The sequence below is a fragment of the Dipodomys spectabilis genome, unplaced genomic scaffold (genome assembly GCF_019054845.1).
Source record: "Dipodomys spectabilis isolate Male_0828 unplaced genomic scaffold, ASM1905484v1 ptg000107l, whole genome shotgun sequence".
NCBI lineage: Eukaryota > Metazoa > Chordata > Mammalia > Rodentia > Heteromyidae > Dipodomys > Dipodomys spectabilis.
The window spans coordinates 5765001-5790203 of NW_024870784.1; the positions used below are offsets into that span (position 1 = coordinate 5765001).

At 51.2% G+C, this 25203-nt stretch overlaps 1 protein-coding gene across 2 annotated transcripts in view; it reads left to right on the forward strand.

Annotated features, from left to right (window-relative positions):
* Igsf5 (immunoglobulin superfamily member 5) overlaps positions 1-24512 on the forward strand; it is a 28465-nt gene extending 3953 nt beyond the window's left edge. The window contains exons 3-9 of one of the 2 annotated variants that reach the window (XM_042687370.1): positions 167-484; positions 4212-4511; positions 12214-12354; positions 14967-14991; positions 18563-18663; positions 20821-20897; positions 23740-24512. In XM_042687370.1, coding sequence (XP_042543304.1) covers positions 167-484; positions 4212-4511; positions 12214-12354; positions 14967-14991; positions 18563-18663; positions 20821-20897; positions 23740-23835 — 1058 coding nt within the window. In that variant the 3' untranslated portion in view covers positions 23836-24512. The remainder of the gene's footprint in view (positions 1-166; positions 485-4211; positions 4512-12213; positions 12355-14966; positions 14992-18562; positions 18664-20820; positions 20898-23739) is intronic. The other variant, XM_042687371.1, reaches the window with a different exon arrangement.
* Positions 24513-25203: the final 691 nt, after the last annotated feature.

Genomic DNA, 25203 nt, shown 5'->3' on the forward strand with positions numbered 1-25203 from the left:
TGGGCAAAGACTCTTCTCAAAGGTCACATTCTGAGGAGGAGCTTTAGGGCAGGGCGTGGAGAGGGGCCCTGGAGCTGGAGTCCTGGGTGGGCCTCCAGGAGGTCACGGTTGGTAAACACGGAAGGGTTGGAGGCAGTGTTGATTAGGAGGTGCATTCCTTTACCAGCTTCCGGGTCCGGTTATCAGATTGTAGAAGGTCCCCAGAACGTCACGGTCCTGAAGGGCTCGGAGGCCCGCTTCAACTGCACGGTGTCGCCGGGCTGGAAGCTCATCATGTGGGCCCTGAACGGCGTGGTGGTGCTGAGCGTCACTCCGCGGGAGCCCATCATCACCAACGACCGCTTCACCTCCGCCAGCTACGACCGCGGCGGGGACTTCGTCTCCGAGATGATCATCCACGATGTGCAGCTCCGCGACGCGGGGCAGGTCCGCTGCAGCCTCCAGAGCAGCGACCTGGACGCCTCGGCCTTCCTGTCCGTCCAAGGTGAGGGCGCGGCCGGAGCTCGGGCCGGCAGGGGCCTTAAGGCGCCATGCTGTGTAGTGAGGGCTCCCTGAGTCTACCTTGAGGTGGTGGTAGGCTGTCATTGTTCTAAAGCAACTGATGCTTCCTTGTACCTTTGTCTGTCCCCTCCCCCCTTCCTTCCCTCCTGTTATTCTGAACTAATGGTTGCCATTTGTTCGTCTGTCTCCTCCCGTCCTCTTTCCATCTTTCCACTCCTTTTATCTTATTAGACTCTTAGTCAGAGGTGGTATCACTTTCCCAGCGTCTTGTAGACGCATGCCGTGGCATCCCCGGGTCCCGTTGCAGTCATGTTGGTGTGAACAATGGGCAGTTATCTCTCGTCTCATGGTGTTTCGTGTGATCCATAAGATTTCTTTGCCCACAGCTTTGAAGCGTGCTTTAACCTTTTTCTCTTCCTGGGAGAATTTCCTTAGTCTACCTTGTTTGGGCCACAGTGGTGGCAGTCCAAAGTTCACCAAAATATAGCAAGTCTTTCAGAGGAAGGGAAAGGGTCAACAAAATCTGTAATATTTGATTCCTTGCTTTTCTTGCTTTAAGGTATTTTTAAGGTGCTGAAGGTCACATTGCATAGTGAAAAAAGTTGAAGGATCTTATCACTTTGTGGTCTTTAATAGTGTACACATACACCATTTCTAGAAGCCCCAAGGCGAGTCCTGATCTCTGTGATTGCTTGTCTCACCAGGGACCACACTGCGCTTCTGACATTATTTCTTAAGCCTGTTCATTGACTCGCCTCAGCAAAATCTCCAACGATTCCATCTGTATTTTGTCTGCATTCGTGTTGCTGTCTAATCAAGCTGGATAACTTTTGGTGGAAGGACATGTCTGTCTAATTCCATTTGCATTTAACAGATTTTTTTAAACTTCAAAATGTAGCTAGATGGATGGTTCTTTGCTTTTGGTGGCTTTAATTTTGTGTAGTTTAATGATGGGTACAGTGATGATTTAGAAATAACCTTTTAAGTTTTCCAGAACTTTTGGCTAGTTTGCATGCTCAACTGTTTATTGTTATTTATTGTTATAATTGGAAAGAACACAGGAAGAGAATCAAAGATGTGAATTCTGGCTTTGCATTCATCAACCAACCTTCTTTAACAGGAGGACCCCCCTCCCCCCCCAGATGGCTTCATTTCTTTGTCTTTTCAAATGAAGATAAGAGGGGTTTGGAGACATGGCTCAGTTAGTAGAGCACTACCAAAAAGCAAAAGCATCGGGTACTAAGTTTGAGTCTTGGTCTTGTACCAAGAGAAAAAAAGGAAAGAAAAGAAATAAAGTGAGGAAGAGAGTTCATTGCCCCGTTTGCAGGTTAGTGGGGGACATGAATGAGGATGCTCGAAAGACTCACGTCCATCCATTCAGCTCATTGTACACCAGGTCCAGGCCGGTGTGGGGTGAGGCTTAGCAGCACAGGCCTTGGCCTGGCCGCCTGGTCTCATGCTCCAGTGTGGCCTCGGTCATAGCACCCGTGGACTCTGTGTCTTGGTGCTCTCCTTGGACAGCAGCTCAATGGAGAGTCTTTAGACTTGCACGGCTTCTAGCACGTACCACACGTGACCTGTACGAGTGATCGCATTCATTCCCAGCCAGACCGGGCCACTGTGCCAGCCAGTTTAGTGGGTCACACAGACGAAGAGAGGAGCAGATCCTGTCCTCAGGACCCAACGGGAAGAGTGGACGTGACAAGGTGTGAGTATGAGGCATGATCCAGATGCTGGCGGAGGCAGGGAGGAGAGAAGCTCATTGGTAGCCTGGAGGGCTATCAATGGCAAATCCACAAAGAGAGGAAGAGGGAGAGACAGGCAGAGAAAGAGAGAAAGAGAGATAAAGAGAGGGACGAGGGACACAGGAACCAAGGGCAGGACCATTTGCAAATCCGCAAATCCATGCGGCATCTCAGTGTAGGGACTTGTCTGACCACCGCTAAGGTGCATTTCGTATATGGTGATTGCTGTCACGTCAGATCCCAACGCAGCCTCTGGCCGTGTGAAAGCATCCTCGCTGACTGGCTGAAGGGTCTCGGAGCTGGACCGGGCGTGCTGTCATGAGCCCTGATTCCATGGGGCTCCGGTGTCCTTAGAGCCACACGGGCCTCTGAGCCGCGGGGTCTCCTTGCGGAGGAGGAAATGCCCACGAGCTCCCCAGCCATGAGTGCTTTCTCCTCCCCATAGATCAAGGAGGAAATCGAGCACAGGTGACCAGCTCCAGCTGGAGTCACCCCGAGTGCCCGTGACCGCCGCAGCAGTCACATGCTGCTCACATTCCCAGACAGCCTTTACGGAAGCCGCTGGGGGAAAGTTGGGGGTCTCCGGGGTCCTCGGTGGTTCTGAAGAATGCAAAGGGTGCCCAGACAGCTGCAAATAGCAGCCCAAACCTGTGAGAAATACAATCTAGTCTCCAACTGAGACCTGAGAGCTCCCAGAGTTCAGCCATTTGCCCGAGGTGTCTCCGGAGCTGGAGGCCAGGGGGGAGCCCAGTCTTCAGTCCTTGGTCCTGTGTTCTTTCTGTTGTACTGGGCAGCTGCGGTTTCTTGTCATTTGAATGTATCAATGCATATGTATTTCACAAAGGCTGTGTCTTGGCTGGGGCTGAACTCCCAGGTTATTGTTTATATTATTTATATTAACAAAAATAACATTCTTTTCAAATGTATGAACGCCAACAGAGGCAAAGGGATTCTTCTCTTTTTAAAAATTATATTTGTAGTATCTTTAAGTGGCTGTAAAATCACTAAGTACAGTACATTTTGAGTAATGTCACCTCTTTCATTTTCCATTCCTCCCAATCCCACTCCTCCTTTCAAGCCTGTCCTGGGGCTTGAACTCAGGGCCTGGACACTATCCCCGAATCCCTTTTTACTCAAGGCTAGTGCTCTACCCCTTGAGCCATAGCACCACTTCTGTCTTTTTTGAGTAGTTTATTGGTGATAAGAGTCTCATGGGCTTTCCTGTCCAGGCTGGCTTTGAACTGTGATCCTCAGCTCTCAGCCTCCTGAGTGGCATGAGCCACCAGCACCTAGCTGCAAGAGGATTCTTAACAAAAACAATAATTTATCTTGGTCAACAATTTGAATACCTCATTTGGGTTAGTCATTGATGCTAGTGACCTTGACCTTTTGCTTTAAATTTTGATTGAACTTGGAACTAGAAATATGTTCAGAAAAATTTAAAAAATCTTATGTTTTAAATTTGTGATATTCCCTCCCCCTCCAATAAAGAAAATAAATCTGACGGATGGAAATTACAGGAGGGGTTTGTTTCCCACAAGGCCCCAGGGTATCTCCTCCTCCCCTTGAAAAGAACATAGATTCTTTCCCTTTTCACTTTTGCTGCCAGGACAATCCAAGACAATTTTGAGGGCATATGCATCCACCATCGCCTTCTCCTATAATTATCTCCCCATGAGTCTGCATATATCCTCATTTTCTCTGGAATTTTCTATTTCCTGGTGAGCAAACTCACCTTTCCCCAAGAACCTGGCAGGTTAAAAAAAAAGAAAAAGAAAAAACACAGATCAAAACCTGAGCTGAGGCGTCCTGGGACAGACACAGCCTTTTGGGGGGCGGGGGGGGAGGGGCTTGGGAAGAATGTGATTTGAAGCAAAAATTGGTGGAAAAATGGTGGAGAAAAGCTGACTGGGAGCGGTGCTGCCACGCCTCGCTGTCTCTCTTGTCTCTCTCTCTCTCCCTCAGTCATGGGAACCTTGAGCATCCCTGGCGATGACCTTGAGGTCACCGAGGATGAGCCCTGTAATGTCACCTGCCGAGCCCAGGGCTGGACCCCGCTCCCGGACATTACTTGGAGGGTTGGCGTCCCTGCCAGCCATTCCAGCTACTCCTCGTTCGCGGAGCCGGGGGCTGGTGGCGGTGTGGTGAGCGTCCTGGCGCTCCGGCCGCAGGGCAACGGGACGCTGACTTGCGTGGCTGCACTGAGGGCTCCGGAGGCCCGCACGGCCGTCACCGTGAACCTCACGGTGGTCCCGCCGTCCCCTGGTAAGTGAAGGCCGGCTGCTGGCCGCACGCGGGTCACGGCCTCGAACTCGGCTTGCTCTGCGTCGGCCTGAGAAAGTCCTGCATGACGTGGGGACCACAGGGCACTGTGGCCTCGCCCACCCTTCCACCCGGAAGAGCTGCCTTTCCCCAGTTCCTCCATAGCGACCCCTCGGAAGCCTCGGTCATCAGGGCCACCAGGCTGCAGCCAAGTTCAGAGACAGACAGAGGGCTCATTTTAAACCTCTCTTTTCCTACCGTGAAGAAGCCAGTCCTAAAACATCGGGGAGGTGTTCAGGTCCCCTTGGTTTCCCCGGTTGTGAAGGCTTCCCATGCTTTGCTTTCCTCAGCAGTTGAAAGTACCAAGCCTGGTATGTCGTGTATGTGATCAAGTGGTAGAACTGGAAGGTTTAGATCCTTCAGAGGGATCTACTGCCAAGCCTCAGCCCAGAAGAGCTCGGACTGCAGTGCTCCCAGCAGCCTGTGCGCTTGGAGTCAGGGTCGGTGGGGCCTGCGGGGGGGTGTCATCAGGGGCTGGATGTCTTCTCTTCCTCCCCTCCCCTCTCCTCCCCTCCCCTCTCCTCCCCTCCCCTCTCCTCCCCTCCCCTCTCCTCCCCTCCCCTCTCCTCCCCTCCCCTCTCCTCTTCTCCCCTCTCCTCCCCTCCTCTCTCCTCCTCTCCCCTCTCCCCTCTCCCCTCTCCCCTCTCCTCCCCTCCCCTCTCCTCCCCTCCCCTCTCCTCCCCTCCCCTCTCCTCCTCTCCCCTCTCCTCCCCTCCCCTCTCCTTCTCTCCCCTCTCCCCTCTCCTCCTCTCCCCTCTCCTCCCCTCCCCTCCCCTCTCCTCCCCTCCCCTCTCCTCCCCTCCCCTCTCCTCCTCTCCTCTCTCCTCCCCTCCCCTCTCCTCCCCTCCCCTCTCCTCCCCTCCCCTCTCCTCCCCTCCCCTCTCCTCCCCTCCCCTCTCCTCCCCTCCCCTCTCCTCCCCTCCCCTCTCCTTCTCTCCCCTCTCCCCTCTCCTCCTCTCCCCTCTCCTCCCCTCCCCTCCCCTCTCCTCCCCTCCCCTCTCCTCCCCTCCCCTCTCCTCCTCTCCCCTCTCCTCCTCTCCCCTCTCCTCCCCTCCCCTCTCCTCCCCTCCCCTCTCCTCTTCTCCCCTCTCTTCTCCTCTCCTTCTTTCCCTTCCTTTTCCTTCTCTTCCTTTCCCCCCTTTCCCTTTCCTCTTCTCCTCCTCTCTCGCCTCTCCCCTACTTTCTGTTTTTTGGAGCTGGAGATGTATGCAAAGCCTCACGTAAGCTAGGCAAGTGAGGTACCTCTGCCACATCCCAGGAGATGTCCCTGTTATTTATTTACTTACTTGTTTGTTTTTTGGGCTAGTCTTGGGGCTTGAATCTAGAGCCTGGGTGCTGTTCCTGAGCCTTTACACTCAAGGCTAGCACTCTACTACTCGAGCCATAGCTCTACTTCTGGTGTTTTTGGGTGGTTCATTGGAGATAAGGGCTCATGGACTTTCCTACCTAGGCTGGTTTTGAACCTTGATCCTCAGATCTCTGCTTCTTGATTAGCTAAGACTATAGGCATGAGTCACTGGTACCTGGCTAGAAATGTACCTTTATCTCTTAGGAGAGAGTAAGGAAAGGGAGTTTCTGCATGAGTCATATTTTAATCAAGGTTGCATAGCTAAACCAGCAGAGCAGGGCTTAGAAGCTAAGAATAGCTTTTCTCTTGGTCCACCCTGAAAATACCATGACTTAAAGTCTTTCAAAGTTCAGAACAAAGTTTATGGTCAAAGTAAAGAGTACTACTACTACAAACAACAACAATGAATAACAACAAACAGTACTCTATAGCGTGTACAAAGTACTATGCTAAATCCTCCTTGAATGTTCACCATATGCACCTCAGCCCTGCTGTGGGTCTCTGCTGTGAGTCTGGGTGAAGGAGGGCATGGTCTGGGGGTCTGCCCAGGTCTGTGGGACAGGCCCCTGCGGGGCCAGCCCTGGCAGACTGTCACCAGGACCTGCCCCCATCCCTGCCACCCACCGTGTGTGAGCAGTATGAGTCTCCTGTGGCTGCTGTGACAAATAGCACAGGCTGAGGAGCTTCAACTAGAGACGGGCCTCCTTGTGTTGGAGCTGGAGCTCGGGGTGGCAGGGGGCAGCTCCCGGGGGCCCTGCCTCTCCCCTGGTTCCTTGAGGTCGTGTAGAGAAGCAGCGTGTGCAGATGCCGAGGTTCCCTGGGGCACTCAGGTCCCAGGACGCTCAGGGGTAGCTGTGGTAATGTCAGCCCTTTCCAGATAGAGGCCTGTGGGCCCAGGCTTCTGTAGGTCAAGGATAATTTATTCCTGCCCATTTTATTTAAGGGAATTTAGTTTAATCCGGCCCAGACTGCACACAAAGACCAAGTGAGAATCTTGCTTCTCTTTCTCCTGTTTGTTTTGGGCATCTCTGCCCTCCCTCTCTCCCTCCCTCCCTTTTCCTTTTAGCCTGCTTTGGTTCCGTCCATGTTAACCATTCCTGTCATGATTCAGTTCCATGCTCAGCCAGACCAGCTTTGTCCGTGGGAGTCCCTGCTGGCTGGCTCAGGGATCCCTTTGACATTTTCCTATCAGTCATTAAACACTGGGCCTACTAGAATGTTCCAGCTTCATTTTACCCTCCCCTATCCTACCCTGGCGTCAGCCCTCCAAGGCACCAACCCCTCTTTGTCTTTAAGCTACTTAACTATGATAGAAGTTGGGTGGAGGCTTTGAAAGGGAAGATTGAAAAAAAAAGTTCCATTAGCCCTAAATGGACTAAAATTGACTGTTGACAGCACCATTTAACAAGGTAACAGCTCAGCCCTGCAACAGCTGGATCGAAATGGGGTTGAGAGATCGGCTTGCCCACAAATTTCTTCTCCCGTAGGGGAAGGGCAAGGGGAGGGACCTTTAATTTCCCCAGATCAGGATCAGCGCGGTGGCGTTCTTCGTAGACTAGGACCAGAGCCTTAATTATGGCAGCTGGAGGCTGGGAAGGAAGGCTGTACGGGTGGGCAGGCTGCAGTGAGTCTTGCTTTATTGGACTCATTTGGAAAAGGGTAATTCTTGTCTAAATTATTCATCAAGACCCAGAGCAGCGGGCGGCTGGCCACATGTTGCGTGTTTTATCCAAGTTGTATTAGCTGCAGACTTCAGCGCGGGCCTGGCTGGCAGAGCTGGCTGCCGAGCCAGTAGGGGACCAGCCAAGATCCTGGAAAGCTGCCAGTGGTCCAGGGTTTGTTAGGGATGGGGTGGGGCTCTGTCCGGCCATCTTTCTGGCCTGGGAGTGCAAGGAAGGAGCGCTTTCCTTTCTGGAAGGAAAGAAGAAAGAGATGGCGGTGTAGGAAGGCCCCTAGGGTTGGGAGGATGTTACAGCCAGAAAGTCTGCTTTGGTTTCTAGATCCACAGGCTCCTTTGGAGAAAAGCGTATTAGGAGATTTCAGAGCTGTGCTTTAAAAGATGGATTTTCCCCCCCGTTGCATAATTCATGCCAAGGTAGAGCACCACAGGCAGCCATGGAGCTGGGGGCTGGCGGCGCCATCCTAGACCCAGCTTGCTGTCCTGGCCCTCGGGGGCGGCCGGTGACCCCTGGGGTCCCTGGGACGCTGGCATGGGTGTGGGCTGTGTAATGGGAGGCAGATGCACTGTGGGGACCCACAGGCTCCTTGTGGGGTGTTGTGATTGCGGAGTGGAATGTGTTTGTGGGAAGTGGCAATTTCGGGGGTGGGGTGGGGGAAGGGTGGCCCGCTGACCTCACAGAGCACGGGGCTCTACGCTCCTGCCACTCCTGGGGGCCCAGGGTTCTTCCTGGAAAAGGGTGGGAGGAGAACAGAGCAGTTCTCTCCCAGCCTGGTCAGAGTCACCATCGGTGTCCAAACGCATGCCTTACACCAAGCGACATTTCCACGGTGTTCTACACATATGCAGACATAGACACATTTATACTATATGCTGTATGGAATGGGGCCATATATATGTCTGATGTATGTGTATAACTGAGTATGCACATTTGTTTACATGCACACGCTTATATACAGACCTATGTTTGTGCATACCACCACACACATGCCTACACACACCACATGCACACACATGTACATACATGGGATACATAATCCATTAAAATTGCTACCAAAATTACACGTACTTACTCCTGAAGCTCTAGCACTACTAACTCGAGCCGCCTCATACACTAACACTCTGGGCCCCACGGTGTTGGAGGGGATGTGTGAGCGGAAGTCTCCCCTAGGTGTGAGACTCTGGGGAAAACAGACTTCCGACAGAGCAGAGGAAGGAGCCACGTGGCCCACAAAGGCTTTGTGGTCGTCGGCGTTTGGCGACTGCTGTGGGAGGGAAGGGGGCACCTGTGGGTGGCTCCGCTGAACTGCTGGCTGAACTGAGAGCAAGAGAGCGGAGGAGGCCGGCGCGAGACGCCCTCCCCCCCAGACTCAGTCCGGAGCCACAACGCCGTGGCCTCGCTTCCTGCCCGACGCTCCCACAGGGACACAGGGGTCTCTGTGGGCTGGAGGAAAGGTGGTCAGGTCCAGATCGGGTGGGGCACAGACTGCAGACATCATATTTATCTCCAGCAGGGAAGGGAGGGGCCAGTAAGTCAACACACATGTGGTCTCCCACCTGCCCCTTATCATGGCCCTGTCAGTATTTACACACGCTAGCTTGTGAGCGTCTGCCTAACTGGGTTTTCAGTGACCACTGCACCCTCCACCCTCCTCAGCTGGTTCAGCTGGCAAAGCAGGAATGCTTCACCAGGTGAGCCAGCGAAGGCTAAAGATAACACAGCGAGTAAACAGTGGCCGAGAGATTGGCCGGTTCCACCATGGCCAGCCCAACACCCGGGCAGTCAGAGGCTCCTTCCAGCTGCAAGCCTTCGGTGGGGAACACGGTCGGCGCCATTCTGCCCCAGCGTGGAGAGGAACGTAGAGCGTCCTGTGATGTGTGGGCTGCCCAGGCAGCATTCCTACTTTGGCCACACACGGGGATTGGCCAAGTGTGGGCTGTCTTCCTCCTGAATCCGAATCTCTGGGGTGCCACTTGAGACCCATGCCGGCATTGCTGGGGGTGGCCTTGAGCCGCACGTAGGAGGGCCTTCCAGACGGTTCTTGGGTTCTGCTGTCTGTCAAGTAAGGGAAAAGGCCCACGGGGCACTGGTGTGCCCAGATTCGCGGTGCCAGTCAGTGATCCGGCTCAGACCGGAGAGGTGTGGCGTGGGAAGAGGATCAGTTTGCTCCTTTTTCCTTGTCTCTGCCCCAGCCCATCTCTGGGAGTCAGTGGGGAAGAGGAAATAGAGGGTGTAAGGAAAATACTTTGGCCTTTCTATAATCCCACAATTCTTCTCTGGATGCCTTGATATGGGGACAATATGATTCTCTGAGCTACAGCTGACTACGTTGCTCATAGATTTTTCTATGGAAAGTCAGAAGGGAACTCAGCCTCATAATCAGTCCATCCGTCCCTCCATCCCTTCTCCATCGCTCCTTTCCTTCTCCCCATCCATCCATCCATCCATTTACCCATCCACACACCAATCCATCTATCCACCATCCATCCATCTTTCCCTAACTCCAACCTTCCTCCCTCCCTTCCTCTCTCTCTCCATCCATCCATCCACCCAATCCATCCACCCATCCATCCACCCACTCATCTACTCAATCTACCCATCCAGCTACCCACCCACCCATCCACCCAACCATGCATCCATCCATCCATCCACCCACCCAACCATGTGTCCATCTGTACCTCCCTCCCTCCCCCTTTCCCTCCCTCCCTCCTTCCCCCCACCCGACCATCTGTCCATCTGTTCATTCATCTGTCCATCCATCCATGCCTTTCTCCAAACACCCTACCTTCTCATTCCTTCCTTCCCTCCCTCCCTCCATCCATCTACCAATGAGTGATATTCTCCAGATGCTTGGGACATAAGGGAAAAAATGAGACATAGTCCTTGAACTTGAAGGAGCTAAGTCCAACTTAGACAGTAGAAAATATAAGAAGAAATGGAAGCAACAGCCATGGATTGCCTATTCATTCACGATAACAATGTACATGAGGCATTAAGAAAAGAAACTTGTCAAAATGATTTAGCGTTTATTAATTTCTTGGTGAGAAGTTCAAAGAAATCCTTTCAGGTAAGCAGAGTAGCTCTCATAAAAGGGACAAAGACAAATGATCTTTAAAATGTTATGTAATTTTCCCAAGCACAGAGTTCCTTGGGTTTCAGCACGTGTTTTCAGATGAGCCGGTGGGTTATTCCCACCGGTAGCTGGGCCTCGGCTTCCCGACACGTCATCCAGGCAGGGGTGGGGTGGGTGGGGGTGGTGGTGGCTGAGACACTGGTCTTGACCATGTAATATGGACACAGGGTTAACAAACCACAGCTTTCAAAACTCTAGATTCTGGCTCCAAAATACTGATGGCCAGGGGTTCCAGGGCAGCCCCATGTCCCTTCTGAGGAAGCCTGTTAACATTTTGTAAGGACCCACACGGAGGGCACTTTCATTGAGATGCCACCTAAACACTCAGGGTGGAAAGACTACGGTTAAGTAGTGGTTCACAATTAAGCACAACTTAAGGGCGGTTTGGCCTCTGTGTGGTGAAATGCCAGGGAAGGGCTCTCTTGGGAATACTGTGTCCTGCCTACAAGCCCGTGATTCGGGAAGCACTCCATGTCTGTGGCGGCTGAGCACTTGAGGTCAGCAGCCCAGGCACTGAATATTCAATTACACATAATTTAAATTTAAAAATTGAGTTAGAGAGCCGAGCGCTGGTGGCTCACGCCTGTCATCCTAGCTGCTTAGGAGGCTGAGATCTGAGGATTGAGGTACAAAGCCAGCCCGGGCAGGAAAGTCCATGAGACTCTTCAATGAACCACCAGAAAACCAGATGTGGTGCTGTGGCTCAAGTGGTAGAGCGCTCACCTTGAGCTGAAGAGCTGAGGGACAGTGTCCAGGCCCAGAGTTCAAGACCCGAGTTAGATAACCACATAAAATGATATTACCCAGATCTAAGATTTGGTTATAACAACCCCCACTCCAGGTGGGTTTTCTTCTCTTTTTCCTTCCCTCCTTATCTCTCTTTAACTTCCTTGCTTGCTGGACCTGCCCTCCCCTTTTATCTTCTCCTCTCCCGACTATGGTCTCAAGAAGCAGGGAAGGCGGATGGTAAAGAGGATAGCTCAGGAGAGTCCAGAGAAAGCCACCCACGGGTGGTAGAGCGTTGCGGGGGTTTGGGAGGCTTCGGTGAAAGTTGTGCACCCCAGGTCCTCTGGAAGTGACCCTTTCTCAGTGCGCCCTGATTTCCTTTGCACTGTGGAACTGCAAATGGTGGAGAAGACAGAGGCGATGTTATTCCCCATTCTTGTCCATAAGACAATCCCTACGCCAAGCCCAGGCTGTTGGCTTCTTGGCCCAGCCTGATCTGCCTCCCAGGAAAGTGAGAGGCATTAACCAAATAAAGCGTGGGCTGGTTGACTGGCTTGGCAGCTCTCTCTTGGTCGTGACAAATACGGTCATTCCAGATACTGAGTAATTACACACCAACAGGAAGCTGGCTGGGACCCCTCAGGAGAGGAGTTCCAATATCACTGGTAACCATAATGTGGTCTAGAATGAGGCAGACAGAATGCGTGATCTGGAATGGTGCAGACATCACTAATGCATGTTCTCTCTTCGACCTCATAGACGCTGTTGATAAGCCAGGAGCCGCACTGCCCACCTGGGCCATAGCTCTGCTGGCAGTCTCTCTGTCCCTGCTTTTGATCCTGATAATTGTTCTGATTATAATATTCTGCTGCTGCTGCGTGTCTGGAAAAGACAAAAAAGGTAATTTTTTCACCATAGAAATTTAAATGTAGTTTTGAACTTTTGGAATAGGTAGTTGAAATGAATGGGCTCACCAGTTCTTTCAAAGGACAGGTAAGCCTATGAGAGATGAAGCCTTTCCTCCTGTGCCTTTGATCCTAGCTAGGTCTGGTATTGTGTGCCTTTAATCTCAGGTCTTGGGAGGCCGAGGCAGGAGCACTGCAAGTTTCAGGACAACCTGGGCTATAGAATAATGGTGTATGGGGGGGGGGGGAGAGAGGCCTGTGGTTAATAACAGCAGTAGTATTAAGTTCCTTAGCATGAATGCGCATTTCTCTTCTTTGAAAGAGAGCGCTGAGCTACGTGGAATTGTGGGTGCCATGGCCTGGTCATGAGGGAGTTAGGCAGCTGTAATTATTGAGCCTCAGACGCTTTGTCATGGGATGGCCTAGAACTTTCTAAGATCTGAAAGTGTGTCCGTCCTCATCATCCTTTCTTTCATTTTCTCCTCATTGGATAGTTTCCTCAGCCCAGTTGTTTTTCTTGAGATGCGATGATGGGGAGCCTGTGGGTGGCCTTGTGGTTGTCACTGTTGTGGCCTTCGCTGCCATCCGAGGGCACCGATGGCGCATACCGGGCACCGCACCGTGGTACACGGACACTGCTTACTGGACAGTGCATGTGAACGGCGTGGGCCAGCCTGAGCTGGGCTGTGGGTGGGCCCTGACTCCTCCATAGGCTGTGTTTGTGCGTGGGAGATTCACTCTGTGGTCCAAGTTTATTCCTTGAGAAGCAGAAGTGGCTCACGCCTGTCATCCTAGCTACTCAGGAGGCTGAGATCTGAGGATCGCGGTTCACAGCCAGCCATGGCAGGATAGTCCGTGAGACTCTTGGCCTCAATTAACCAGCAGAAAACTGGAAGTAGTGCTGTGGCTCAAGTGGTAGAGCGCTAGTCATGAGCAGAAGAAGCTCAAGCCCAGGTCCTGTGTCCAAACCCCAAGACTGGCAAAAAAAAAAAAAAAAAAAGTTGAAAAGCAGTAAACTCGTATTGACATAGATGAGGTGGGAGTTTGCTTCTGTCCCGCGGTGATCTCACTCGATGGCCGGCTCTGGGGAAGCACCGTGGATTTTCTCCAGGTTGTGGAGACAGCTTCAGTTTTCATCGAGAGGTGATGGCACACTGTCCAGCGCCGTCCCTGGGGTCTGTGACCTCGTCTCCTGTGGAATAGTGGGATTCCTGGCCCCTTGGACTTTCTGCTCCCCTGGGCCTTGTCTGCCCCGGCAGGTCACAAAGCCTTGATGAATGTCTCTGTGGGCCCACACATGCCATGCGGAGGGCGCCTGTCCATTCCCTCAGCAGTTCTCACCCTGTGGATGAGCCGTCATCTTACAGACTGACTATGAGGATCAAGCATCTTCACGCTCCTGTGATCCCTCCTGGGCTTGCCCCTTTGTGTGGCTTTGCGGTGAGATGTTGGCTGGAGGGACAGCCGGCCCCTCCCTCTTCTCCATAGCCAGTCCAGGGCTGTGGCCAGGGTCTGCCGTGACTCACTTACAGTGCTCCCGTTCCACCGCCAGCCGTGGCTCAGTGGAAATGACATGATAACTTAGCAAAATGCAAGAACTGAAGTGCTGCTGGATTTGCTAGGGAGAGTACATCCACGCTTCAACTTAGTAAACATCTTTTGTCCAAAACGTAGTTCCCGGTGTCCTGCTCATACCTGGAGAACCTCAGTGAGCCTCTGGCTAATGGAGGAACGGTTCCCACCTAGCCGGGCTTGGGGGCCTTCGTGTGTAGAGCGGGGGACCCGAGGCCAGCCCCCCAGCCCTGCTTTTGTGGGGTGTCGGTAGCTTTCCTGCATCCCTGTGGGTGCCCGATGGAGGGGCGCCTAACTTCCCTGAAATTAAACCAAAATCAGCTACAAGGTTGAGGTGTGAGCAGGAAGACATTATTCGAACTGGGATCTAGTGAGGACATTATCTAGAGATAAGGAAAATGGGTGTCTTGTTGGTCTTTGGGAGTTCTGGGTAAGGAAGTGAGCAGTTATGGAACACACAAATGCTGGGGTTTTTACATCTTCACATTCAAGATTCTTTCTGGTCCGGAAAGCCATTGATTAGAAATAGTAATCACAGCTTTTTCTGCGTGTGTGCCATGCCGTATGAATTGCTACTATTTAGTGAAAATGTATCTTAGAATTAAGGAAATAGGGTAATACTAACCTAATGGTGGCCATCCTGTTAAAATATGATGACATTCATTAACTAAAGTGTTTGTACAGTTCTGGTGTGAGGCACATAGTAAATAATAAATAGCAGCTGTCATTAGTAAAACAGTCCATCTTGGTGATGAGCTGTTGATTATCTTGCTAATCAAATCCAGTATTCATTCACTAGGTGTACACTGGCTACCTATACTATTTCAATTACTCAGATTATTCCCTTTTGCTAGATAACAGTGAATCCTATTTTACTTATGCTTAGGAGCCAGTTGACACTCTGGTATGGGGTCACGTAATATCTATTTGTTCAAACTGCTAATATAAGGCCCATTAAAAATCAATGATGAATTCTTTTTTGAATGAATAATCTTATTTTTCTAATTGCCTTTTCTTCTTCTTTCCTCCATCTAGAATCTAGTTATCAAAATGAAATAAGGTAAGTTTGCAACCACATTTGTCTTTTTGGTCAAACATAACCAACCAACACACACCCACACCTAACTGTGGCGTTTTAAGGATTATGCTTCTCAAAACTGAGTACTGAAAATAGACGAGACTAAAAAAAAAAAAAAGCCCCAACAAAAACCATATGCCAACCACAAACTCACAGGCAACACTGATTAATATATTCAGCACAAGTGGGTGGAGCTGCCTACCTCTGACTTGCTCTGGCTCACGGGGAGGCGGAGTCTCCTAGTGCCTGCCATGTGCAACTCTCTCCACATGAGGGTGCTGTGCACCACGGCTCTTGTCCCTACCCCTGGGTCCCGGCTGAGGCTACCAGCAGGGGGCCTGCTGGGATTTCTGGGGCAGTGGGGAGCAGGCCAGGCTGGATGCACTGCTCAGGCAGGCACACTGGGCAATGTTCACTGACTGGTCCATCCACCTGGGGGAGGGGGGGGTCTGAGCCCTGGGTTCCCGCTGCCCAGCTGTAGCTGAAAGCACTCTTAAGGTGATGGAGCTCAGGACAGGCAGCAGGACATGACAGACAGCGTGACCCTCGGCAGACGCTTGGAGGGGGGCTTCTCAGGAGGCGCTGGTTCAGCCGGGACGTCCTCACAGCCACGCGAGGTATTTATTAGATAATCCAACATGCTCTCGACAGTAGAGTAGGTGGATGTGGGCAATCACCGAGGGTCAGGGGCTACGTATGCAGCTCCCCCTGCCCGACAAATAACGGGGCTCTCAGAGTGGGGGTTGGTCTCGGAATCCCACCCTGGAGGTCTGAAAACTTGTGCCTCCGACTGGGCGGGGGAAGAGGCGGGAAAGAGGCCCAGCCGCTCTGTCCTGCTGTGTTTCTCCTGGTGGCCAGCTAGGACTCGGCTCAGCACTGCCCACTGCCCCAGTGCCTTCTGTTTCTGTTCTTGGAGGATCGTTGGGGATTTCAGAACATAGTGGAGCCATCAAGGTCCGTGGGATATGGGGTGGGGAACCCACAGCCATAAGAGAACCTCGAGGTGGCTATGATAGCAGCTAACGCAGGTGTCACACACATGTGCACACGCATGCGCACGCGTACACGCAGAGATAGGGAGGCTAAGCAATTCTCCTGGACCTGGGGAAAGGTGGACCGTGGGCTCCGTCTGTGTGTGCTCTCCCTGCCCCGTTGGTCCTGGCCCAGATGAGGCAGGCGGCTCATTGCTGACCACATCTACCTGCTTGTTCCTACCAGTGTGTCCACATCGTTCAGTCCAGGTTCTCGCAGACATCTTTCGTATTAAAATGACCCTACCTAGTTAAAAAAATAGAATCGGTGCACATTTATTGCCTAAAAATTAAATGCAATAGATACTAGAAATAATGCCAGTGGCTCACGCCTGTCATCCTAGCTACTCGGGAGGCTGAGATCCGAGGATCACAGTTCAGGGTCAGCCTGAGCAGGAAAGTCCCTGAAACTCTTATCTCCTGTTAACCAGCAAGAAGCTGGGCTGGAAACATGGCTCATGGGGTAGAGTGCTAGCCTACAGTAAAGAAATAGCAGCAAGTTCACCCCCAGTCTACTATCTAGAGGTGACCATTGCCAGCAGAGTATGAGTGTGTTTGCGCATGCGTGTTCACATGTGCACGGCTGTGCAGACATGGGTATTTAGTAAAATATGGACCACAGTAAGCGTGGCTTGCTTTTTTCACTAGACACTATTCTGCAGAGTATATCTGCTAATAAATGCTTGTCTCTAACATTTTTCCTTTGTTTGTCTGATAGAGCTTTTGGAGGAAGTGTAGCACAGAGAGAGCATGCATCTTAGGAGTACCTCAGCTCAGGTAGTGGGGTCTTGACCACTGAAATTCACCCTCAGCACCCCGCAGATTCCTCACAGACCCATGGCACGAGAGCTCGTCCAGGTGATAGCCCCCTCCCCACACCCAGAGATGTGACTCACAGGTTATTGGAGCTAGAATATATCACAGGTGCTCATTTAAGTCTTCCTGAGCCACAAACAGATCTAGGCGTTTTATGCTCATGTGATACCACATCCTGGGCAAATTTGTTTTCTCCTTTGCCTTAAATGGGCTTGGAGTAATAATAGAAGCAGTGGTAGTAGTAATAATAATAATATAATACTTTTTGCCACACTGGGATTTGAACTCAGAGTCTTATGTTTGCTAGGCAGCTGCTCTACCATTTGACCCACATCTCCAGCCCTTTTGGCTTTAGTTTGTTTATGCTTTTTGATCAGGGCTAGTCTCAGACTGCAGTCCCTTCTACCTAAGCCTCCTGTATAGCTGAGACTACAGACATGCACTAGCACGCGCAGTCAACAGACCCTGTTTTCAGGTTGGGGTCATGATGAACGGAATGTCCTAGTGAGCGTTCTCATGCAGGCTGCTCCCGTGAGCGGCGTCTGTGCTGCATGCCCGGGCTGTCCCTTCAGCCAGGCCGAGGTTCTTACTAGACTGCATGAAAACTCATCCCAGGAGATACATTGTCTTTTCTTTTGCCAACGACCAGCTGCATCATTTGTGCTATTCCCTTACGCGTAACTCACACAGGAAGCGTTTCCACACATCTATGATTATTCCCTTGGAAGAAATTGGTGGGCGTTGAGGATAGCGCTTTGAGTTCTCTAGATCACCATTCCCACACTTCCCTCCCCACGACTTCCGACCTGCATTTGTTTCAGAGATTGGTGCACTTTTTCTATAGCAAGGCAGCATTGTAAATTCTTTTCTTTTTGCCAACCATCTGGTCCCTGCGAGGTCTCAACCCTGAAATCAGCTGTGGGTAATATGAAGACAGGTGATGTTTCAATTAAACTTTATTTATAAAGATCAGGTGGCAAGCCAGATGGGGCTCAGGGATCGGAGTTTCCCAATCCCTGCTTTATTTGGCCAATGGCTTCTGGAGTGTTCATGCACCTGTCTGCACCTGTCACAGGAGGACGCTCCTGTGGGTGTGTGTGTGCACAGGGTGTGCACCGCTGTGGAAGGCAGGAGGACGCCCCCGTGGGGTGTGTGCACAGGCAGGCCGTGTGCACCTGTCACAGAGGGACGCCCCGTGGGGTGTGTGCACAGGCAGGCCGTGTGCACCTGTCACAGGACGATGCCCCCGTGGGGGGTGTGCACAGGCAGGCCGTGTGCACCTGTCACAGGACGATGCCCCCGTGGGGGGTGTGGACAGGCAGGCCGTGTGCACCTGTCACAGGAGGACGCCCCCGTGGGTGTGCACAGGCAGGCCGTGTGCACCTGTCACAGAGGGACGCGCCCCCGTGGGGGGTGTGCACAGGCAGGCCGTGTGCACCTGTCACAGGAGGACGCCCCCGTGGGGTGTGTGCACAGGCAGGCCGTGTGCACCTGTCACAGGAGGATGTCCCTGTGGTGTGTGCACAGGCAGGCCGTGTGCACCTGTCACAGGACGACGCCCCCGTGGGGTGTGTGCACAGGCAGGCCCTGTGAACCGCTGTGAAGGCAGTGGCTCAGCTCAGTGTACAAGTTCAGTGTATAAGAAAACATGCAAACCAGATCTCCAGCCCCAGGTAGTGTTTGATGATACAATGGTTTAATTCTAGAAAATCTGCAACTGCGAAGACAACCAGAGACGCTGTTGACAGCAAGCTAAAGAGGGGAAATGAGAACTATGGATATAGCTCGGATGAGCCCAAGGCTGCACGTGAGTAGGGAGGGTAGGGACGGTGGCGGACCTGCAGGGAAATGTGTCATGAGTCTCCCGGGTGACCAGAGACCAGCTTCTCCAGGCCCGTGGCTCAGCCATTGGTGGAGATTAAAGGTTGGGTAATTCTAGAATTAGGAACATTCTAGAGTAAATTTAGCAGTGGGGGGAAAAACCTGCCTGTTTATCTATAGCTTAAAGTATATCTGAAAGCTTAAGGAAATTCTTCATTCTCTGTTCATGTGTGTGCACGCGTGTTTACACCAGCACTGGGGTTTGAACTCAGGGCCTGAGCGCTGTCCCTGAACATTTTCTGCTGAAGGCTAGTGCTCTATCACTTGAGCCACAGCTCCATTCCAACTTTTTGTGATAAATTGGAGATAAGTCTCCACTGGGCATTTCCTGCCCAGGCTGGCTTTGAACTACAATCCTCAGATCTCAGTCTCCTGAGTAGCTAGGATTACAAGCGTGAGCCACCAGCACCTATTCATGATTTTCTTTGAATAACCTCGGCTTTACAATGTGTGGGGCGGTCTTTTAACCCGTCGGCAGAAACCTCCTTTGGACTTGAAGCAGATCAGGTAAAACTTCAACGTGGCAAGGAGGAAATATCTGCTCCAACTCAGCGGATCAGGACGTTGGGGAATGTCGGCATGCTAAGCTTACTTTTGGAAAGTCTTTCTGTAGGATCCCATTCTCACGTGGTCACGAGGGGGTGGGGACTCAGAAGCCATATCAGAGCAGCCAGACCGGCTGATGAGGGGGCTTAGGCTGATGAGAGGGTCAGGCTGAGTTGGCCAGGGATAAACAGTCTGAAAGGAAGTCCACCTACACAAAACGCCAGGAAGACAATGCCATGGAGAGATTGTCAGCCGACACACCCTTGCTGGTGTGTGTTGAGTGTTTTGTGTGTGTGTGTGTGCATGCGCGCTCAAAACTTCTTCCTTTCTTGCTAGGTATTGGTGGCTCACGCCTGTCATCCTAGCTATCAGGAGGTTGAGATCTGAGGATCATGGCTCAAAGCTAGCCTGGGCAGGGATGAGATTCTTGTCTCCCAAAAAGCTGGAAATAAAACTGTAGCTCAGCTGGTAGAGTGCTAGCCTTGAGCACAAAAGTTCAGGGACAGTGTCTAGGTCTTGAGTTCAAGCCCCAGGAGCAGGACCACAGAACTAAATTAAACCTCTCTTCTTTTCGTTCTTTTTCTGGCAGTGCTGGAGTTTGAACTCAAGGCCTTCATGCTGTCCAGGCAGCACCCCCCACAAAATGATTTTTGCCGAGATTGGGACTCTTTTTGGGAGGCTGTCCTTTGCTTTTTACCCCAGCTTCGCCTATGCATTCCAGAAGATGTTCTTTAGATAAAAAAAAACAGTTCCGCAAAGCATTTCTTTGATAATGCAAACACAACGTTTGGCAAAATTTATTGTGACTATTTGTTTGCCTGGGCAGTGAGGCAAGTACTTGACCCAGAGTGGCTAACCCCCAACCTCTTCCCCTTGTGCCTCTCTGCTCTGTGTTTATTTTTTCCCCAATTAGCTGTTGAAGCCACGGGTTCATTCTGTCTCTGGAAGAGACTAATGTATCAAGAAAGGAACTGGTTTTGAGCCAGTTTTCCCTATTTTTATTCTGCGTGCAACAAAGTAGTAAAATTATGTATTTTCACAGGAATAAAAAAACTCTATTTATAATTCTGCACGTCAGCTTTCCATCATGTGACCGAATTCCCGGGACGAGCAACTCACGGGAGGAAAGGGTTCTTGTGTATCACAGTCTCAGAGCTCTGGTCTGGGATCTGATGGCCCGTTCCTTGAGTTCCAATGAAGCTGCTCATGGAGGGAGGGGCCTGGTGGAGCAGAGCTGCTCACAACATGGTGGACAGGGAGGAGGGAGAGGGAGAGGGGAGGGAGGAGGGAGAGGGAGAGGGAGAGACACCCAAGGTTCCCTTCACATCCTTCCCCCAAGCTCCAGTCCTTTAAAGCTCCAGCTCCTACCAAGCCTTGGATACCAGGCCTTTGGGGGAACATTCCAGATCCACCCTGTAGCCATGGCGAGGATTGTGTTATTGGAGGAGAACTCATGCGAGCAGACATCTTTGTGCAGTTGTCAGAGCATGCGGCTCGTGTCTTCATCATTCGTACTCAGGACATTCTCTCCTTACAGAGCTTGCTTCACTCCCTCCGAAGTCTGCCGATCTCAGCGCCGTCCCGGAGCCGGGGGGCAGCCGCTCTCCTCCTCAGGTGAGGCAGACCACCCTCCCGCCTCCTCTCCTCTTTACGAATCCTTATCCCAATGGTGGAAGAAGGTCTCCCTTCCTCAGCTCTGGGTCGAGTGGGCAGCTTGGCCAGCACGTGGGGTGGCTCTTGTCCACCACATTGCTGTGGCTCCAAAGACGGTGGTGGATGTGAAGTAGCCGTCTGTGCACCCTGTGGGAGCATGAGCCTCGATGGGAGACATGCTCGTCACAGTCGGCCAGATCACAAGCAACGCAGGCCGGTGCTCCTTCGTTCCCCTCAGGCCCAGGTCTCCTAGGGACTTCAGACAGCTCTGCCCTCCTGTGCGCCCGGACCTCCTGAGGCCCAGCCATCCCCCGCTCTCAGATGCTGCGGCTCTCGGAGGGCTGCTCAGTGCTGAGTTCGAGGAGCGCGTGTGAGATCTGTGCTTGTGAGACTGGAAGATGGAGGGGTTGGCCTTTCCCGGGGGGAGTGAGGAGTCTGGGGATTCAGGAATGGAGTCAGGGCTCGAGGAGGTTGGAGTGCCCTTCACTGAGATGGATAGTGTTGAGGGCTGAGCGGATTTTTTTTTGGTGGGGGGGGAAGGACAGATACTCCATTTGGAGCTTGTTTTGAGGTCACTGCTAGGTGGCCTGTGGGTCACGTGGCCTCACCGGTCCTCTAGAGAGCTTCATGGTTGGGTCATGGATGAAGGTCATCGAGTCCGAGGCAGGTTGCTCTGTCCCTGTGGTCTGGGAGCTGTGGCTTTCTTCAGGGATCCTCTGTCTAAGCACATTGCAAAATGGAAGAGCATGCGTGGCTCACTGTGCGGACTCCAGGGGACGGATGCCTGACCCCCAGCTCTGCTCTTCTGGCTCAGAAGGATTGAGGGGGGGGATCTGAGCATCTCTGCTTTTTTTTTTTTTTGAACAAATTGGTAGGCTTGTGACCGTGGCTGAGTGTAAGGGTACTCTGGCCTCCTCCCGGACAGGTGGGAATGGAGAGAGGCTAGGAGGGAAGCAGGGTTCTTGTTGAGGTGTAGAACCACGTGACTCTTCTTTTTAAACCAGAACCTCGAGTCCAGGGGCTTCTCACATTGGTGTGTTTGGACCCCGAGCCTCACATGCCTGTTGAGCTTGCCATACATCACGGGAAACTCTGAGGTGTAACATTGGTGCCAAGGGCGAGGCAAGGCATGAAAACACTCCTCCATTTGTGGGCAGTGGCGTCCCTAAACTTCCTGTGCTTTAGAGGGGCCCTACACAGCGCTGCCTCTGTAGGGTGTTCAACGGAGGGATCTAGGCTGCAGATAGTGTGTCAACTTGTAGGGAGATTGATTTTCAAAATCTATATATACCAAACCCGGGCATCTTCTCACTGCCCGTTTCTATGATGATGGAGTCTGTGGGTGGGACCTGTAACACCAGCGTTTCCAAGGCGAGGATTCTGCCGGGAGAGCGCAGTCAGCTCAGTGGTTTCTCATTGGGATAACACGAATGTATCAGACTTCACACTTTTACTCAAACTTGCATCCAGTTAGAGAAAGGCAAGTTCTTTTCTGTGTCGCCACAAATCTGTGTATTTGCAATTTTGTGTGTGTCTGTGTGTGCATGTGTGCACATGTGTGTGCATGTGTGTGCCAGTCCAAGGCTAGCATTCTACCACTTGAGTCACACCTCCACCTCCGGCTTTTTAAATTTTGGTATTTCATTGGAAATACAAGTCACACAGATTTTCCTGCTTGGGCTGGCTTCGAACTGTGATCCTCAACTCTCAGGCTCCTGAGTAGCTAGGATTACAGGCATGAGTTACCAGTGCCCCAAAGTGTTTGCAAATGTTTTGCACCTGAACGAAGATGGAAAACAATGGTCACCATTTCCTCCTCCTCTTTCTAGAAGAAGAGATAGGGACTCCCGGCCAGTGAATCTTGCTGGTTGTGTTGGGTGGTTGTGTCTGCCCTTCTGTCAGGCTGAGAGGGTTAGCCTGTCACCCATTCTAACCTCATTGGGGCCTTTCCCACGAACCCCTCTCATTTATTTAGATCAGCAGAAAGAAACATGCAATAAATTTAGTAAAACGCCGGGACACTTGTGCAACCCACAGTGGGAAATGAGGCAAACCACACTTGTCTCCGGCACCTTCAGCGATAAAGGTGCCATTTTGAGAGGCCCTGGGTTTCCTCCTGTTCTTGGGAGTCAATCGATTTGGGCCACATTCTGTCCTCAACCTGCGCGAATGTTCCTTGCAGCCTGAATAATTCATCCCGCGCAGCTGCATTATTTATGACGTTAAATGCAGCGACTGCGCCTGGAATTGGAGCCAGCCTGGTTGAGGCTGGCGGAGGAAACGGGTCGCACACAGTTTAATGGGGGGGGGGGGGTCTCCTAGCAGACAGGTCTCCATTCTGCCCGGGGATTTCCTGGTTTTCTGGAAAAGTCAGCGTGGAGGCACGCTAGCCCAGGAGGTAGGCAGGGGCTCGGGTTCGCTCAGTGCTTCTGTTCACAGGCCCCATCCGCCTTGCACAAGAACCACGTGCGGCTTAAAGAAGTCCAGAAATGTTTGATGTGTTCATAAAGAAGGCAAGCACTCCCATAGGGAAACCGAAGAACAAAACAGGGAATCTTTGTGCCTGCCCTGTGGCTTCATAAGAAGCCTAGTGTGTTCTTGTATTGGATTGCTCTTTGAGCCCTGAGTTTGGAGAGTGCCCGGAGTGTGCGTGATTGGAAATATTGAAGTAGCTGTGTTTTTAACATTTTTGTTCCTTCTCTGCCTTCATTTTATCTTAGGAGATGACGGAGCTTGCTTCCTCCAGTGAGTATCGTGCTGTGAGCTCAGCCAATTAAATCCATCCTTTATCTTTTGTTGCCAGGATCTCAGTAAGCCTCGGCCGGGCCGGGCGGGTCGTCCACAGGTTTCCTTTGACATCACCAGTCCTCGGAAGGTCAGGAATGTCACTTTAGTATAAGAATGAGTTCCTGTGCGGTCCGCTTGTGCTTGGGTGAAGATTTACGCCGCCCTGACATCTTTGTTCTTGCCATCCTGAGACAAGACTTCAGCTCTGTCAACATTCCCTGAAGAAGTCGGTTGGCGCGATGGGAGCTAATGCTATTCAGTGACAGGAGGAATCAGTTCCCCAAGTTCCAAGTAGAATGTGGCTTTTAAGACTGTCATGGTTTTAGTAAGCCCCTTAAAGTTACCGAGTAAAAACCTGCACCTTTATCCTGGTGATATTTCTCGTCACCTAACACTCCTGCTTGCTAATCCAGTAAGTGGTAGCTATGTCTGTATTCTACCATGACTTAAAAAAATGTTTTCATTGCTCTCAATCTTATTAAGATGAGATTTATATCTGCATATTATTAGTGAAGCAAGAAGAAAAAAATTAGGCTCAATCAGAACTCTCAGATCGACTGGCAAATCAGAGCTCCTTAGGTTGACAGTAAGATGAAATGTAATGCTGCTACATGCATTCCTGTCTCACGATTGGATATTGAGGAGAAAACAACACTTTGGTGGCTTCCTTGTCAGGCTTATTTTTATCTGAAATGACTTAGCTGTGGGGACAAAGCTCACACACTACAAACAGAAGAACTGGAAATGGGTAATGCGTTCTTTAATAAATGCAAAAGGAAACACCCAAAATGTGTATTGCTTTTCTTGACTTCGCTCTTGGTGGTAGTTTCTTACTACTTTGGTGGTCATTTAACTAGTGTTTTGAAACAAAGCATTTTCTAAGATGGGACCAGAAGAGATGTGTGTAAAAATGTCTTGTCTTTATGTTCATCTTTTTCCTGGTCTGTTTGTTCTATGTGAAGTCAACAAAATAAAAATTTCTGCCTTTGAAAAAATTATAATCTTATTGTTATTATCAAGGTGTTTTACATAAAGGTTGTTATTTTATAAGTCAGGAGCTGAGTTCAAGTCTCCTTCCTTCGCTTTCCCACTCCTGTCCCTCCTCGCAGGTTGCATAGTTCATTCCCCACATAGTGTGTGGTGAATAGCAAGAGTGCATTTGTTCACTTTTCCTCCCTCCTTTTCCGTGTCTTCCTTCCCCCACCCTTAAAAAACCCAAAAGCAAAGACAAACACCACCACCACCACCACCATCACCACCACCACTAATAACAGCAACAACAATAACAAAACTCAGGCTTCCAACTCTTGAAATTTATTATCATATAACAGTGGGATCACTCCTATCTTTCTTCAGGGTCATTTGCATAGAATATCTTTTCCCATCCCATCATTCAGAATTGGTGTTTATCGTTGACCATGTGGTTGGATCTTGTTTTGTGATCTGATCTGCTGTTGCATGTCTCTTGGTTAGGGAATTG